General features: G+C 41.3%; 1 protein-coding gene across 1 annotated transcript; it reads right to left on the reverse strand.

Moving 5' to 3' along the window:
- Nucleotides 1-598: 598 nt before the first annotated feature.
- LOC131264424 (mitotic apparatus protein p62-like) lies at nt 599-5,274 on the reverse strand. The gene is made up of 5 exons (XM_058266726.1): nt 5,261-5,274; nt 2,937-3,366; nt 2,700-2,866; nt 694-1,157; nt 599-627 (listed from the first exon to the last, which is right to left on the reverse strand). Exons 1-5 carry the CDS (start codon nt 5,272-5,274, stop codon nt 599-601), a joined length of 1,104 nt encoding a protein of 367 aa, XP_058122709.1.
- Nucleotides 5,275-18,905: the final 13,631 nt, after the last annotated feature.

The following is an 18,905-nucleotide window of genomic DNA, read 5'->3' on the forward strand; positions in this document are numbered from 1 at the left end:
CATAACTCCTTGATAGAAATTTATTGATTGGGTCATTGAGCCACTCATTCACCGGGAACTTCACAGTTCCTTTGCTCGTTGGGGAACCAAGACAACAAAATTAAAACGTGTCTAACGTACATGAACTAAAGTCAATGAACATTTTGAAAAAATATTCTAAAAGAAATCGGAAAGGATCGAACAAGTCAAACAAACTAGAGGGAAAGCAATAAAAGTTACAAACTAAACCAAACTCCCAATTATTTCGCACTTTCTTTAGTACAATGATATTGTTTATGGGTAACCAAAACACCTTTTGTTCGGCGATTTAAATGTTTATTTAACTTGCATGTTTTTAAACTCATCTACGCATTTACATTTCCATTTAAATTGTTTACATTTACATGGTTAAATTACAAAGTTATTACATTTTACAAAATAATCGAACAATACAATAATCAATCGAACTACATCTAGCTACAAGAAAATAAAATAATTAATCCTGCCAAAAACTGATCCATCCTTCGTTGAATTTTTTTCCTTTGGGGCGTCGATTTCGGTATTCTTTTTTTCCTCCAGGTCATCTTCATCTTCGGAAAACATTTCCCCCTCTTCTTCTTCAATGTCTCCTAGCGAAGGTTTCCAGCCCTGGAAATGAGAGAAAACATGTTAATGTATAGTTTTACTACACATAAGATTTTATTTTTCTCTTACTCACCAATACTTCTTCTTTTCTTGTCAGCCTCAGGTAGCAGACGCCGTAATCCTCGTCTGCTACTTCTTCGTTTCCTTCATCCTCGTTTGCTTCATCCTCGTTGACTACTTCCTCGTCTACTACTTCCTCGTATGCTTCATCGTCGTCTGCTGCATCCTTCCCTGCTACTTCCTCGTCTGCTTTATCTTCGTCTAATTCATCCTCGTCTGCTACTTCCTTGTATGCTTCATCATGATCTGCTGCATCCTTGCCTGCTATTTCCTCGTCTGCTTCAACCTCGTTTGCTACTTCCTCGTCTGCTTCATCCTCGTCTGCTTCAACCTCGTCTGCTACTTTTCCATCTGCTGCATCCTCGTCTGCCACATCCTCCTCAATCCGGGTGTTGTTAAGTGGATCCAAGTCTTTATTTTCTTCTATGAAGCTGCAAATCACTAATTCATCCTCATTCGGCTCGAGCTTGACCCTGAAACAACAAAAGAAATCCATAATACCCATATCGCAAATTTTGAGCATCCGTACTCAATCGTTACAAATGCTCAAATAACAACATATGTATGCTGCGATTGATTTATAGCCTGTTTCGAGGGCAGCAAATTGCATTTAATAGTCTACTAGATGCATTCGGTTTGATTTAAAATTTTGGCAATTTCTATTTAGATCTCAGTTGACTGAGCCTTTACATTTTCGCAATTTCTATATAGATCTCAGTGCACACTGAGCTCTCAGTTAGCACCAGCGTTCAACATGGTAAAACATCGAATGTGTATATTTACTCCGTGTAAGATTTTATATTTTATCTTACTTACCAAAAGTTATTACAGTTTTCTTGCCCTGTGGCTATTGAATTTGTTGCTTTTGACTCAGTTTGTTAGTGAACTGTTGGCGGTACGTAAATATTAATCAAGAACAGAATTAACGAAGACTTCGTTGAGAAAATACTAAAAGCTGTCAACAACAATACAAAATGAGTCGAGCCCAGAAGCAGCAGTGAAAACATTGGAATGACTTTGTGCTGAGTGACCGAAACACGATGGAGGACACTTCAAGAATTTGGCATAATTGGTGAAAAAAAAAAAATTGAGCCCGAAAAATTCCGATGAATTTAATGCAATACCTTACTCCAGTTTTAGTTTTGAATTTTTGCCCAAATACCGCCAAGTACTTTTCGAATTGTCCTTTTCTTGCGATACATCCGACTGCACTCCTTTGAAATTGACGTGGGTGACGGTGCAAGTAGGAACCCAACGAACCTTTGATAATTTATTCAGCTAGGTCCGGCTTTGTGTTTACGGACCTCTTGCATCCGTGCAGTGATGTGTCTGTTGTTAATAAGTTTTACTGTTTCAAATTACTTTGAAAGATTTTATTTTCATTAGTTCTCCGTAGCGGAGTGGAGTGTAATCAACATCGGCAGGACCACCGATATCCTTGATGTTTCAAATAGTTCAACCCGATCGGCAAACTCCTTGCTGGTGCTTCCAAGGTATATACAACACCTAGCTAATGTTGACAACATGGATGAATAGGTCTCTCTAATAGTAGGTGCATAACTACTTGATAGAAATTTATTGATTGGGTCATTGATCCACTCATTCACCGGGATCTTCACAGTTCCTTTGCTCGTTGGGGAGCAAAGAAAACAAAATTAAAACGTGTCTAACGAACATGAACTAAAGTCAATGAACATTTTGAAAATATATTCTAAAAGAAATCGGAAAGGATCGAACACGTCAAACCATCTAGAGGGAAAGCAATAAAAGTTACAAACTAAACCAAACTCCCAATTATTTCGCACTTTCTTTAGTACAATGATATTGTTTATGGGTAACCAAAACACCTTTTGTTCAGCGATTTAAATGTTTATTTATCTTGCATGTTTTTAAACTCATCAACGCATTTACATTTCCATTTACATTGTTTACATTTACATGGTTAAATTACAAAGTTAATACATTTTACAAAATAATCAAACAATACAATAATCAATCTAACTACATCTAGCTACAAGAAAATAAAATAATTAATCCTGCCGAAAACTGATCCATCCTTCTTTGAATTTTTTTCCTTTGGGGCATCGATTTCGGTATTCTTTTTTTCCTCCAGGTCATCTTCATCTTCGGAAAACATTTCCCCCTCTTCTTCTTCAATGTCTCCTAGCGAAGGTTTCCAGCCCTGGAAATGAGAAAAAACATGTTAATGTATAGTTTTACTACACATAAGATTTTATTTTTCTCTTACTCACCAATACTTCTTCTTTTTTTGTCAGCCTCAGGTAGCAGACGCCGTAATCCTCGTCTGCTACTTCTTCGTTTCCTTCATCCTCGTTTGCTTCATCCTCGTCGGCTACTTCCTCGTCTACTACTTCCTCGTATGCTTCATCCTTGTCTGCTGCATCCTTCCCTGCTACTTCCTCGTTCGCCACTTCCTCGTCTGCCTTTTCTTCGTCTACTTCATCCTCGTGTGCTACTTCCTCGTCTGCTTCAACCTCGTTTGCTACTTCCTCGTCTGCTTCATCTTCGTCTGCTTCAACCTCGTCTGCTACTTTTTCATCTACTGCATCCTCGTCTGCCACATCCTCCTTAATCCGGGGGTTGTTAAGTGGATCCAAGTCTTTATTTTCTTCTATGAAGCTGCAAATCACTAATTCATCCTCATTCGGCTCGAGCTTGACCCTGAAACAACAAAAGAAATCCATAATACCCATATCGCAAATTTTGAGCATCCGTACTCAATCGTTACAAATGCTCAAATAACAACATATGTATGCTGCGATTGATTTATAGCCTGTTTCGAGGGCAGCAAATTGCATTTAATAGTCTACTAGATGCATTCGGTTTGATTTAAAATTTTGGCAATTTCTATTTAGATCTCAGTTGACTGAGCCTTTACATTTTCGCAATTTCTATATCGATCTCAGTGCACACTTAGCTCTCAGTTAGCACCAGCGTTCAACATGGTAAAACATCGAATGTGTATATTTACTCCGTGTAAGATTTTATGTTTTATCTTACTTACCAAAAGGTATTATATTTTTCTTGCCCTGTGGCTATTGAATTTGTTGCTTTTGACTCAGTTTGTTAGTGAACTGTTAGCGGTATGTAAATATCAATCAAGAACAGATTTAACCAAGTCTTTGTTGAAAAAATACTAAAAGCTGTCAACAACAATACAAAATGAGTCGAGCCCAGAAGCAGCAGTGAAAACATTGGAATGACTTTGTGCTGAGTGACCGAAACACGATGGAGGACACTTCAAGAATTTGACATAATTGGTGAGAAAAAAACATTGGGCCCGGAAAATTCTGATGAATTTAATGCAATACCTTACTCCAGTTTTAGTTTTGAATGTTTGCCCAAATACCGCATATAAATTAATTAATATTAATATTCAATATCCAGAAGCAGTCTACGAACTGTTTCTTCGTCATCTCTTGAATAAAGCTGCGTAGTTCCGATGAAAGCCGATCGTAAAAATGTTAAGTTTGTTGCCTTTGGCGGCAATTTAAGGTTTCAAATCATTATTTACGGAGAACTGAAAACGTAACCATTCTACACCGTTGCACTACACCCAAGTAGACATGCTGTCACAATTATAACTGCAGCATGTGATTATTTTTTCCACCATCGTGACATCATTAAGAAAAGATAAAGCATAAGTTAGTATGGTTGTTAGGATGGTTGTTAGTAGTGCAATTATGCAACCTGAAGGTTTCCCCATAAAACGAGAAACGTTTGCAACCATTGCATTAGCATTGTATGCCATGTTATCCAATTACAAACGGCTCGGAACGGATGAAGGAAAATGTGAACGTATTTCTTAAGGGGACGGGAAACGAAGCGTAATCGCTAGCGTAATCGTGTTATTCTGCTGGTCCATCTGTCAAAAAGAATTTTGGCTCACCTACCCTATAATCGCATGCGTAATCTTGTCAGTACGTAAACAAACGAATCAATAGTTCATTCATCGTAATTATTTATCAAATTTATATGATTATTTAGCGCAGTTTTTGTATTTTTAACAATAAACAACAAAATAATAGCAGTAGCTTCAAGAAATGTTGCCATTTTTACAAAATTGCAAAACATAAACAAAGCAAAGATGACGCTTGGCCTGAATATCGACGATACACGAGAGACCAGCGATTACGCTTCGTTTACCGTGCCCTTTAGAAATTTCTGTCCGTATCTCGTTAGGAATGCATCTGTATCTTTTTAGCGGTGCCATTCGCTTTTTTGCTTGAACTCAAGGACCAAAGAGCGTACAGCATTACTTTTAAGATGTTTTTTTCCTAGCATATTTTTAGCCTGTTTGCTGCAGAAAGCAGTTATAATCCTGTATCAACTGTTTAGTCAGTATGGTATGGTCGTAACAACAAATGGAGTTATTAAATTTACCTTTGGAAACTTCTTTCCTCTTCGAGAGTGAAAGAAACCATACAAAAATGTCCTCCTCCTCGGTCCTAAATCTTCTGGATTACTCCATATTTTCAACAAAACAATTCCCCATGGTCGCCGAGATGACCTAGGTTCCTGCTTTTAGTAACAGATCTCTGCATTTGACACGTACCAATTCAGTACCATCGTCCAAATTGTACGAAACAGCCCAAAGTGGGTTCTGTATTCCTTGGTCGCGATGTCCGGTTGTGAAAGAGTGCCATCTGTAACGAACCGACTGTCCGGTCAAGCACGAAGGTTTCCTCGACCGAGTGCGTCATCGTTCTTGACGCGAGAATCTTCACCGGGATTCGGAGGTCCGTCGGTTTCGGTGTCAACGTGTTCGGTCCGGGCCGTGACTTGCCGACGCTGGAGAAAACTACATTTGATACCTCAACCTGAAGTTAAGGTAAATCGGGAACCCCGCACACAACACATATGCATGTAAATCGAATATCAACTTGAAATAATCGTACTTCTATGCAATATGATTGAATCGTAAATGATGCTAAAATAATGCCTATACGTACAAAAGTGGAGGCGCTAACCGTACATTGTTCAAAATGTATATGTTTAGTCGTATATTTTCTAAGTCGGCATCATATACGACTTACGATATACATCAGCCGTACATTGTTCGTATATCTATACGTATGCATAAAGAAAATCGTATTACATTCTTAATCGGCATCATATGCAATTCCGATTCGAAATATACTAATATGAGATTCAATTTATTCAACTTAATACGACTTCGTGTTGTGTGGGCCCGTCCGCAGCGTGACGTGCCGCTAACGGAGAGGAATTCCAGCGAGTTTTCTTTAACTCTTCTCGGACGAGGAGTTTGGGAGCGCTCCGGTCCGCGCCGTGACTATGCCGACAACGGAGGGGACCACGCAGAAAGCTAGAGTTCCGCAGTGTGACGTGCCGCTGACGGAGAAGAGTCAAGCGTAGGGTGAAGTAGGGTGTTCGGAAATTTTCGAATTGGTTTTCGGATATTGGAGTCGGACTTTCCTCACAAGTGTTCTGGTGAAAATATCTGCTTTATTCACTTATGTACTAAAAAACTCCTTATCTTCTAATGAACGTAAGCGAGATAGAGGATCTCGATTTTACACGCAAGATTTTCATGCGCAATGTTCGGTCCTTGCTACACGATCGTCCCTTTTACTCTTTCCTCGTGGAAAACGCGACCGTACATGGGCATCTGGATCTTATCTTTGCCTGAGTTTTCCTTGCATTTTTCGATACCCAAATTTTACGACCCTAGCATAATCTCGCTTTCGTTCGTCCGCATCGTTGTGTGGGTCCTATCTTGCGTTTTGTTTCCTACGCATTTACATTTGCGAAACGCCTGCGCACATGCGTTGGAGCGCCTGCGATCCCACGCATCGCCTAAACCTCTTGGTACCGACGCGTCGTGTCCCTTCCTTTTTATGTTTATTTAGGATCACGATCGTGACTGTACCGAGAAGTTACATGTAAATTCTAAGAACGTCGCGTTGGTACCGCGATAGCGGTTATCGCCGCCTATACCTATTCTCGTGTCCTTCGCAAAGGAGGCGTAATGTTTACAATCGCGTTCCTTCTCGATATGCGCGTCTGGATGTTCTGAATTTTTTTAATTTGTTTCGATCATGTTTCCGTTGTGACTTTTTCTGTATCTTCCTAATCTCGTTGGTCTTTAAAGGAGGTATTCGACCTACGTCTTTCCCTATTTTCTCTCCTCCATAATTCGGTTAAAGTGAAAACCCTATCACGAACGAAACTATATCGTCTGTTCGTAACACCGCCTTACGAGGGGCGCGTACATTAAGATTTAAGCAATTGTATAGGACGATGTTTCCCTATAAAAGTGTTATTCCTTGCTAAGCAACTTCACTCGCGACATTGTAATTATCTTTCTGTCATTATGATATTTTGGTTGGGCAATGTTAGTATTATGCCTTACTCAATTTGGGATTGATCCTCGCTTCGATTCGTACGTCCTCTGCTTCCATGCAGCGTAGTCGGATGCCTTCGTTCTGCTACAGACGTCGCTACGTTGCAAACCTTTGAGCTATTGGTCAGGTGCGTCAGGTTATTTAAACTTGGTGCTCGATGAATTAATTCTATAAAGCTGGTCAATCGTGATTCTCTGCTACTTGCCATTTGTTGTCGAGATGTAGCAGTCGATGCGTACTTTGGTTGCAGCCGAATATAGCAATTCCATGTTGCGCTGACAAGTCTAATCGTCTACTTTACTGTTTGTGTTTCGAAGATGTGGACGGAGACGTGATGTTTGTCTCCTACGCATGGTGATACAGATGCTTGATGCGTTTCTTAGTCGGACGCTGGTGACTATGTTTAACGACGATTGATTGTTCTACGATCGAAGATGACTGTACGTTATTGCCTCAATCGTTCTTGGACGCCGATTGTCTTGTTGCCTTGCTGCCGTCGATGTAAATCTGTCACTGAGCTAGTTGAAGCCACTAGTTTGCTGATGCATGATTCCAAGGGATGCTCCCGCCGAGACCGGATATATTGTACGGTTCACCGGAAGATTACGGAGAGGGTAGCGAATCTAAGTCGCCAAGCATGCTCGATATCGGTTCGTAGGTTAGTTGCATCCATAATGCGGATGTGCTTCTGCTCATATTTGTCGGGATCAGCGACATAGACATTATTAGCGGATGGTTCATCTCCTGTTGATCGTAGCAACGCCAATATCGTCATGGCATTGCCCTTGCATAATTTGACGCACTGTCTGCTGCATACGGTTCTCGAATATGTCTCGATGGCAACTTCTTTTCGATCTATTATTTCTGGTAATTGTGAACGTTGATGTGTTTTGAACGCATCTACGGTTGTAGGTTCCTCGAAACCTCCTGCTGAAGTATCGTGTGGCCACCACGTCCTTAACTGCGTTGGATCATTTCTCCGATGATAGCGTGCTGCGTCATTTAGTGAGCAACTTTCTGGTATCAAATTCCTGCTGAGATGATGTTTCTCAGCATACAGCTTCTCGCTCCTTCTGAATCACTTGTTGTTCAAGACCTGACGCAAAGGTTGACCGTTGAGCGTTGCTGCAAGTCGCCAGTTGACATCAGCGTCACCGTTATCCAGGATGTCCGATGGTAGTACATGCTGTTGATGCGGCCCTCGTCGTCCAATGAGTAACTCGATATGATGAACTCCTTATTCGCACAATCGTGAGCAATCAATCCCTTTAAACTACTTTCAAGAATTGTTTGTAATGCCCTTTATATTTTGACATATTACTATCGTATGATCTTCCTATCGTATGATCTTCTGACATTTCTTCGATGTTTTTTCTTTACCTTTAATCATTTCGAAGATTAATTGTACATGGATTAATTTTTCTTTGTGAGCATGTTTTTTTACTACATTTTTTACTGTAAGTGAACTACCTGTTTTGATTAGTTATACTGTTTTAGTTTTGTTTGAAATTCCTTTCTAAACTGCTTGGCAAGAATGTTTAGCACGGGCAGGTATTTTACCGGTTAAGCCGGAGCTGGTTTCTCAATCCTGACTGATTGAGCTTGTTTATACTTGCATGTTATTCGACCTTCCCCTTCCTTTATGCCGGTTGCCTTGACCACTCTTACCTTTACCTTTACCGGCTCGGAATTGTACTTCATGGTCGATTGTAGCTACTTGTAGTTGCACTAGAGGTGTGTTCCTGGAATTAAATCTCTTGAAAGCAGATTCTATTAGTTTATTTACTTTGAACCATGTATAATTTTCATAAATCTTATTTCATGTCCTCGTGCCGAAACCCGAGTCACCAATTTTATTTTGTATGCGGAACGCTACTCGCATCAACGAGTAGCTGGTAATGCTGATATCATTGCTAGCACAATCTTCTTCTTCTTCTTCTTGGCGTGAACGACCTTGTTGGTGATGCCTGCCCGTTAAGGGCTTGCGAGACTAGTTTCCCAGTTGTACGTGGACAGCCAGTCCTCTCATACAGGGGAGGGTCCGGTCTCGGGTGGGATTCGAACCCACGCCGTCGAGATGGTGAGCCCCGGCGCTCATGGGCCGATTTTCTAACCAGCGCTACCGCCCCGCTGTCAATTTTTTATATTAAATAAACATGAAAAGGAAAAGGACACGACGCGTCGGTACCAAGAGTCTAAGGCGATGCGTGGGATGAATAAACATTACGCAACGGCCGACGCATGTGCGCATGCGTTGCGTAATCGTAGCGCAAGGAACGCACCCCGTTAGGACTCACGCAACGACGCGAACGCAACGAAAGCGAGGATAGGATAAGACCGTAAAATTCAGGACTCGCGAGATAACAAACTAAGCACAAAATTCTCGCGTGTTAGAACGGGATCCTCCATCTCGCTTACGTTCATTAGAGGATAAGAAGCGTTTTAGTATATAAGCGCTTGAAACTTTTAATAAATGAGTCATTTTTCAACCGACACTTGTGGACGAAAGAATTTTATTTCGACGCCCCAATAATCCGAAACTAGGCTCCTCATTTCCAACCTCCTTACGCTTGATCACTTCTCCGTTAGCGGCATGTTGCGCTGCGAACCGGTATCTTCGTAAGTTTTCCAAGACTTAGAAAATTTTCGAAGGCTTCTCTCCGACGTCGGCCAGTCACGGCTCGGACGGAACTTCAAAATTTGACAAGTCCCCTTCCCCGATCGAACTTAGAAAAATTTCGAAGGTTTCTCTCCGACGTCGGCCAGTCACGGCTCGGACGGAACTTCGAAACTTCGACAAGTTCGATCCCTCCAATCGTCCAGAAGGTTAAGGAAAATCCGTTGGAATTCCTCTCCGTCAGCGGCGTGTCGCGCTGCGGGTTCCCGATTTGCCTTAACTTGAAGGTTTCGTCATCAAGCGTGGTTTTCTCCGGTGTCGGCCAGTCACGGCCCGGACGGAACCCGTAGATTCCGAAACCATCGGACAACCAAGTGTCCTGTTGGGGAATACTCGTGTGACAGACGACGACGCACTCGGTCGGGTTCACCTTCGCGCCCGCTCGGACAACCGCCTCGTTAAATGGTGGCTCCAGAGAGGATACAACACGGTTGTATTCTATAACGAATTCACAAAAAGGTGTGCTGTCGCCTGAAGAACAGCAAGTGTACGGTGTGCTATCAGCTAAAGAATAGCAAAGTGTAAAGGTGTGCTGTCGCCTCAAGAACAGCAAAGAGTTAAAGGTGTGCTGTCACCTAAAGAACAGCAAAAAGTTTAAAAGTGTAAGGCGTGCTATCGCCTAGAGAATAGCAATCGTGAGGCGTTTAAACGCCTATGAAATACGTGCCCGTTTCAATAAGAAACATTTAATCAACCAAAACGACGTAGCCAAGGAAAGCCGTCGTAGGTTAGAAAGGCCGTATAGTGTGGTGAAAGTTCACTGAATTCCAAATGGAACTAATCTTCTGAAAGTGTAGTGAAAGGTTTAACTTACGGTGAAAAGTTTACTGGTTTCCAATTGGAAGAACTTTCAAACAGTGTAGTGAAAACACGTGTGAAGTGTCACTCACTCAATAAGGAGGACAAAAGGTTATCCTCATAAGTGAAATCGTGAAGTGTTCAGTTAAGTGAGTAAGAGTAAAAATTCTCAGAAGAGAACTCTTACAGGTGTTTGCGTCATCGGACGGACGCAAAGAGAAGAAAATTCTCCGGTTATCGAACCGCACCATCGCCAAATTGGCAACAAAGGCGGATGTTTGCAATCAAATAGACAAAAGTGTGACAGTTCTTCTCCTCGGAATTAGAAAATAACTCCTAATTCATATCGAGAGTGCGAACTAGTAACCTCTTCAGGGTGATTATAATCACCGATGCCAAATAATTATTTTATTATTATAAAATAATCATTTGGAAGACGCCAGTTGATACTCGATAGTATCAACAAATAGGGTTACGGATATCGTACCCTAAGAACGATCAAAAAGACCTTTTGATCGTAGAAATCTTTCAATCGAAAGATTTGTGACGCTAATAAGCGCCACTTCGCGCGGACTTCCTGCCAAAAGAGGCTTGTGTGATCAGTGTGTTACAAGGCCGATTCGCTCGGTACGAATCAAAAGTGTGGTACCAGCGGTCATAAAGTGCGTTCACCGAACGTGCTAACGAACTTAAGGTGCAGTCGATCCGGAAAATAATAAGCTGATAACTGGATCAACAACAAGGGCCGATCTGCAAAGGAGGTCAACGAGAACGCACCGAAAGAGAGTAAGATAACTTCAAATTCATCGGAATTTGAGTGGCAGGTAAGTGAAGGTATTTCTGTCAACACTGTCAAGGGAAACGAACGAGGGATCCTAAACAAATAATTGTAGGGTAGATTCATTGTAGCTGGGACGTAAAGGTAAAAGAATAATCATGCCTTTTACAGCTTTCGGGATCAACCCGAATGGCCATTGTCGCCTCTGCCAACATGCAGATAGCGAAATTAATACAATGATAGTTTGTTCCGAGTGTGACAGAATGTTCCATTTGACTTGTGTCAAAAGGACTCGGCAACTAGCGGAGGGAGAGAAATGGGAATGCGCGAAATGCTCTACGAATAGATACGAAAAGACAAGGCTTTCGGATCAAAACGTAGAATTGCTAGCGGCCGTTAAAGCCCTTACGAAACAAAGGGAAAAAGATGGAGGCTCTTCAAAAGGGGAATTGCCCCAGGGAGAGTCATCCAAGGGAGAATCCTCCAAGGGAGGTTCACCCCAGGAAGATTCGTTCAGTGGAGAGTCATCCAAGGGAGACTCATCCATTGGAGAATCATCCAAAGGAAGTATTAAGATTGAAGAACCTGCCGTGGTCAGGGATAGGGTTGTGGCTCAACCGATGATAGCCCAACCAGTAATAGCCCAACCAATAGAACCGATGGAGGCCATGCTACGAAGACAATCATTGGCACAATTACCTAAATTCGGTGGTAACCCGAAGGAATGGCCAGTCTTCAAGCGTACCTTTGATGACACGACTAGGGAAGGAGCTTTCTCCGATTTAGAAAACTTGAATAGATTGAATCAAGCTTTATACGGAGCAGCTCAAAGATGTGTCTACCAGTTAATGCTGGATTTCCACAATGTGCCGGAAATTATCAGCGTACTGGAAACGAACTTCGGAGATCCGGAAACAATTTACATGGAATTCCTTGCTGACGTTCAAAAACTCAAAAAGGATTCCCGTAATATTGTAGCGGAAATGAATGTAGCAGTGGGAAATTTAATTAGAAACATTCACTTGATGGGCAAACCAGAGTATCTAAGCGATCATCGCCTAGTAAGGGAACTGATTACAAAGTTACCTAACGACCTTCAGATGAAGAGAGCGGAATATATTAGAGTTACCTTAGCAGCTAATGCTGGGGCGAATATTTTCTCACTTGAAGGCTTTATGAACTGGCTAAAGCCAATTGCTGAAACTCAACGTATTTACAAGAAGTTTCACACTATGCATAAGGGAGACGTAAACGTTCTTGATAACCCGGTAATCAAGAAACCGGAAGAACGTTTGCCCGTAGCGAAACCACAGGTAAAGAAAATCCCGCAACGTAAGCCCGGTGATCAATCCTGTTTGTTGTGTAAGCAGTCTCATCATATTACGAAATGCGCCGTCTTCCAAAAACAAACACCCGCTGAAAGGAACGCGGCTGTTGCGGGAAAGGGGCTTTGCTACTAGTGCCTGGCAAGGGGGCACCTTATTAAATTTTGCAAGGACAAAAATAAATGCAACATCAATGGATGTTACGGAAAGCATCATCAAATGCTACACGTGGAAAACAATGCACGCCCGGAGATGCAAATTGCACCCGTTAATAATCACTCGGTGATATCGTCCAAAAGGACATATTATCAAATGTTACCGGCGACGTTCATTAACGGCAAGCATAAAGTTAAAACATATGCATTCCTGGATACAGGCTCATGTTTGACCTTATTAGAAGAATCAATTGCAAAACAGTTGAATTTAAAAGGAAAGAACGTTCCGCTAAGCTTAAAGTGGACGCAAGACTTCACAGCAGAAAATGAAGAGAGCTGTGAAGTTTCTTTGAAGATACAAGGTTCTTACAAGAAATCTTACAAATTGAAAGACGTAAGAACCGTAAAAAACTTAAGTTTGCCTCGCCAAGCCCTAGATTATGAAACCTTATCCGAAGAATACAAACATCTCCAAGGGCTGCCAATTAAAGACTTCGGAGAAATTCGTCCCACATTATTGATCGGAGTTGATCATAATCAACTATTAATGGGACACGAACATAGGATTGGTAGAAACGGTGAACCGATTGCTATGAAAACCAAGTTAGGATGGGTAATATATGGCAAACTCGACGTTAACAAAAAAAATGATGAATATACAATGGTAATCCAGGAAGATGAACAACTCAACAAACTAATGACTAACTACTTCACGGTAGAAGATTTCGGAGTGAAACATGTGGCCAAACTACCGGAATCAGAAAATGATAAACGAGCAAACAAAATTTTAAAGGAAACGTTAAAATTTGTTGATGGGAATTATGAAGTCGGCTTATTATGGAAGCACGACAATCATCAATTTCCGGAAAGCCTTTTTTATAACATAAAAAGGCTTGAAAATTTGAAGGATAAACTCCGCAGAGATCCGGAATTAATGAAATGGGCCAACGATACTGTGAAGAGTTATGTTGAGAAGGGGTACGCAAGAAAATTGTCTCCCGTGGAGGTCATAAGAGATTGTAAACAACTATTTTACCTTCCAACCTTCATAGTCATCAATAAAAATAAAGACCCGCCAAAACCGAGATTAGTTTTTGACGCCGCGGCGAAAATTAAGGGACAATCCCTTAATGATGCGCTGCTGTCCGGTCCGGATAGCACCACAACTTTGGTTATGATTCTTCTCAAGTTCAGAGAAGGGCAGTACGCCGTTTGCGGGGATATCAAAGAGATGTTTCATCAAGTAAGAATCAGGAAAGAAGATCAAAACGCCCAAAGATTTATTTGGAAAAATTGCGAGAAACGCTTTCCGGATATGTACGTCATGCAGGTAATGACGTTTGGCTCTACCTGCTCTCCGTCGTGTGCCCAGGCTGCGAAAAATGCAACTGCAGAACGCCTTAAAGATAAATACCCGTTAGCGCTTTCACCTATAATCGATCAACACTATGTTGACGACTATAACGATAGTTTTCATGATTTAAACCATGCGAAACAAGTCGTTGATCAAGTAATAAAGGCACACGACAAAGGTGGATTCTTTATTACGAAATTTTGCTCAAATAATAAAGAATTGCTAGCCTCAATTCCATCCGACAGGATAGATCCCGAAAAAATTAAAATGATAGAGGATAAAATCGAACAATCATTGAAAATACTGGGAGTATACTGGAATACCCAAAAGGATACGATCGGGTTCCAAGTTAAACTCGACAGATTGCCAGTTGAGGTGTACAATAAAATTAGACCCCCAACTAAACGTGAAGGAGCATCCTTCGTCATGAGTATCTTCGATCCGCTGGGATTAATATCCCATAAAACAATTCATGGAAAAATTCTTCTGCAGGAGATGCATAAAGAAACGAACGAATGGGACCACCCCGTGTCAAACGAACTATTTAAACCATGGAATAGTTGGCTAGAAATGCTAAAACTGGTCAAATATATTAAAATACCCCGCTGGGTATTGAAGAACAACGACCCTATGGTCGAATTACACGTTTTCGTGGACGCTTCGGATAGGGCATTCGCAGCAGTCATTTACGCTAGAAGCAATTTTGATGACCCGCACGTTCAAGTGCTTATTGCGAAAGCCAGGGTAGCGCCAACGAAAATGTTGTCTATTCCACGATTAGAACTACAAGCCGCCTTGTTAGGAGTTCGTTTGTTAAACAAGGTTCTAGAAGGGACCAGATTAAAGGTCGTTCGATCTATACTTTGGAGCGACTCGAAAACGGTATTAGCGTGGATAAATTCCACACAAAGAAAATACAAACAGTTCGTCGCTCACCGTATAGGTGAAATCTTAGAAACAACATCAATGAATCAATGGAGGTGGGTACCATCCGAACAAAACCCAGCGGACGAAGCGACGAAGGTTACTACGAAACCTTCGAAATGGGTACCAGGACCAGAATTTCTAAAAACTCAAGAAAAAGAATGGCCATTATTAGAACCAAAAGAAGTAGCGGGAACATCTGAAGAAGTATTTCTTGTTTCAGAAGAACAACAAGAAAACTTCATTATGGAAGATCAATTCTCCAATTGGTGGAAATTAATAAAACGAATGTGTCTAATGATGAAGATTATCGAATTCGGTTTAAAGAAAAATTTCGATAATAGTTACACGGTGCATGACCGGGCAAGAGCCGAGAATATATTGTTTAGAAAAGCTCAAAGGGATATTTACCCGGATGAAATAATCGATCTACGTGAGAATAATCAATTAACAACGATCGGTCCATTGTCAAAACTTACCCCGTTCCTTGATAAACACGGGGTCATGCGCTTCAGAAGCAGATTAGAATTTGCAACAAATCTACCAATGAACGCCAGAACCCCGATAATATTACCGCAAAATCATCAAATTACTCGTTTGATAATTCAGTGGTATCATGAAATATACAATCACCAATCCGATAAGGTTGTATTGGCCGCAATCAAACAAAGATTCCATGTAATTAAACTAAACGTGGCCTTCAGATACGTCAAGGCAAGATGTCAATACTGCAAAAACATGAAGGTGAAACCAATTCCGCCAATTATGGCTCCGTTGCCAGAATGTAGAACCGACACTTTCGTTTTTCCGTTCACGCACACCGGAATAGATTATTTCGGTCCGTTTGATGTAGCGGTTAAACGCTCAACGGAAAAACGCTGGGGGGTAATATTTACATGTATGTCTTCTCGAGCGGTTCATCTCGAACTCGCTGAAAAGCTAGATACCGACTCGTTTTTGCTATGTTTCATGAACTTTCAGGCCAAACGAGGAGCGGTATCGCATGTCTACAGTGACAACGGAACCAACTTTGTCGGAGCTAATAACGAGTTAAAGGAATTAGTTAAACAGATTAACTCAAAAATGAATTCGGGAATAGCAATGAAAATGAACATAGCATGGCACTTCAACCCACCGAAGGCACCGCACTTCGGAGGTGCCTGGGAAAGATTGATTCGAATAATCAAATCAAACTTAAAGGCTATGATTGATTCCCGGGAACATAATCCGTCAGTAGAAGTCCTGAGAGGTGCGTTATCCCAAGCAGAATTCATATTAAATTCAAGACCGCTTACGGATATTCCATTAGACCAGGAGGACGACGAACCGTTAACGCCGTTCCACCTTCTAATTGGTAGAGCAGGTAGTTATTCACTGCCACTCGAATTCGAAGCGCACAAGTTAGAACGCAAACATTGGCGACTAGCGGTGTGCTATGGCCAATACTTTTGGCGGCGATGGGAAAAGGAGTACCTACCCCTGATCGCTCAACGCCAAAAATGGAATAAACAAACTAGACCGATACAGATTGATGATATTGTCGTCATTAGCGATTCAAATAATAATCGCAACGAATGGTTGAAGGGTCGCGTTGTCGAAACTGTAAGAGGCAAAGACGACCAGATAAGGGCAGTAAAAATTAAAACCATTCAAGGGATATACCATCGTCCGGTAACATCAGTAGCGGTACTCGATGTTTATAGCAAGGGTGTTTTGGAGGAAGACCAGACGAAGGAAAACAAGAAAGACTTGAATAGTAAGGAAAACATGAATGAAAAAAGAGGCGCAAACGCACAAAATAATGACCCGAAAACTATCAAAAAGAAAACAAAGGTAGACCTTAACGCTGAAAGTCAAAACTTTGTTGCCCTTCACTTGGAGTCTGGTAAAGAATCCAACCCTAAATCCCAAAAAAGGAAGCGACCTAAGAAAAAACTAGCCATCAATCCTTGCACTTGGGGTACGGATGAAATGCAGGCTAAAACAAAACACGCTACGGCTACGAAACGTAAAGCGGATCCTTTGAATATCCGTTACGAATCAAGTAGCGGTGTTAACAAACCAAATGAAATGTTTTGTAAACATGGCGGGGTCAAAAGAAACCGTCATAAAGCCGTGCACCTAGGATAATAAAGAAAATCACAGAACAAATTGTTGATTCGGGTGTTCGGCACGAGGGAATGGATAAAGTTTATGAAAATTCACACACAGCCCATACTGGGTAAACTAATGAAATCTGCTTTCAAGAAATTTAATTGCAGGAACACACCTCCAGTATAACTACAAGAAACTACGATTGACCATGATGTAACAATTCCAAGCCGGTAAAGGTAAAGTAAAAGCTGAGACGCAGCATGGTCAAAGCAACCGGCATAAGGGACGAGTGGTTAAAGATCATGCAAGTATAAACAAGCTCGATCGGACAAGATTGAGAACACGGCACCGGCTTAACCGGTAAAATACCTGCCTCCCAAAGGTTCTTGATAAGAAGTTTAGAGAAGATTTCAAACAAACAAAATAAAGAGGTAATTCTTGCAAATGTATTCAATAAAAGAACATTAAGGTAATACGAGATATGTTCACAGGGAAAGTTAATCCAAATACTTCATACAAATTGATCTTCAAAAATGATTAAAGCCAAGACAAATAAGAAAGAAAAAGTTAGGAGGATCATATGATACGAATATGTCTAAAAATGAAAAGCATTAGAAACGATTCTTGAAAGTAGTTTTAAGGGATTGATTGCTCACGATTGTACGAATCCAAAGGAGTTCATCATATCATCGAGTTACTCATTGGACGACGAGGGCCGCATCAACAGCATGTACTACCATCAAACATCCTGGACACTGGCAACGCTGAAGTCAACTGGCGACTTGCAGCAACACTCAACGATCAACCTTTGCGTCAGGTCTTTAATAACAAAGTGATTCGAAAGGAGCAAGAAGAAGGAACAAGAAGCCGCATGCTGGGAAACATCATCTCAGCAGGAATTTGGTACCAGAAAGTCGCTCACTAGATAATCGATAATCAATAATCGTGCATAACAGACAGCGCGCCAAATCTGCAAGACAATAACGACATTGGTATTACATACAATCGACAAGAGATGAACCGACCGTTATTAATGTTCATCTCGCTGATCCTGATGACTATGAGCAAGCACATCCGCATCCTTCATTATGGATGCAACTCACCTACGAATCGATCGTCGACTTCACTTCGCTATCCGCGTCATAATCATCCGGTACATCGTTTAATATGGCCGGTCTCGGCGGTAACATCCTCTGGAATTTGCAAAAGCATCTGCATACATACTGGTATCAGCTAGCACAACAAAGATTTGCGTCGACGGCGACAAGGCAAGATATACTCAATCGACGACCAAAATTGATTGAGGCAATCTAGGACATTCACTCTCAATCCTAGAACAATTAACCAATGTAAACATAGTCACTAGCGTCAGACTAAGAAACTCATCAAGCATCTGTATCGACACGCGGAAGAGACAAACGTCACGTCTCTGTCCGGCATCTTCGAACACAAAAAGTAAAATAGACTATTAGACCTGTCAACGGCAACATGGAAGTGCAATATTCAACTGCAACGAACTACGCATCGACCGCATCATCCGGCAACAAATTACAAGTAGCAGAGAATCACGATCCACCAACTACATACAGTTAATTCATCGATTAAATGACCTGACGCAGCAGCTCAAAATTACAACGTAGCGACGTCTTTAGCAGAACGAAGACAACATCATAAATAGAGGTATATTTAGAACACCACGTGTGAGGTTAATTGACAAAGTATTTTTTTAA

The sequence above is a fragment of the Anopheles coustani genome, chromosome 2 (genome assembly GCF_943734705.1).
Source record: "Anopheles coustani chromosome 2, idAnoCousDA_361_x.2, whole genome shotgun sequence".
Taxonomy (NCBI): Eukaryota; Metazoa; Arthropoda; class Insecta; order Diptera; family Culicidae; genus Anopheles; species Anopheles coustani.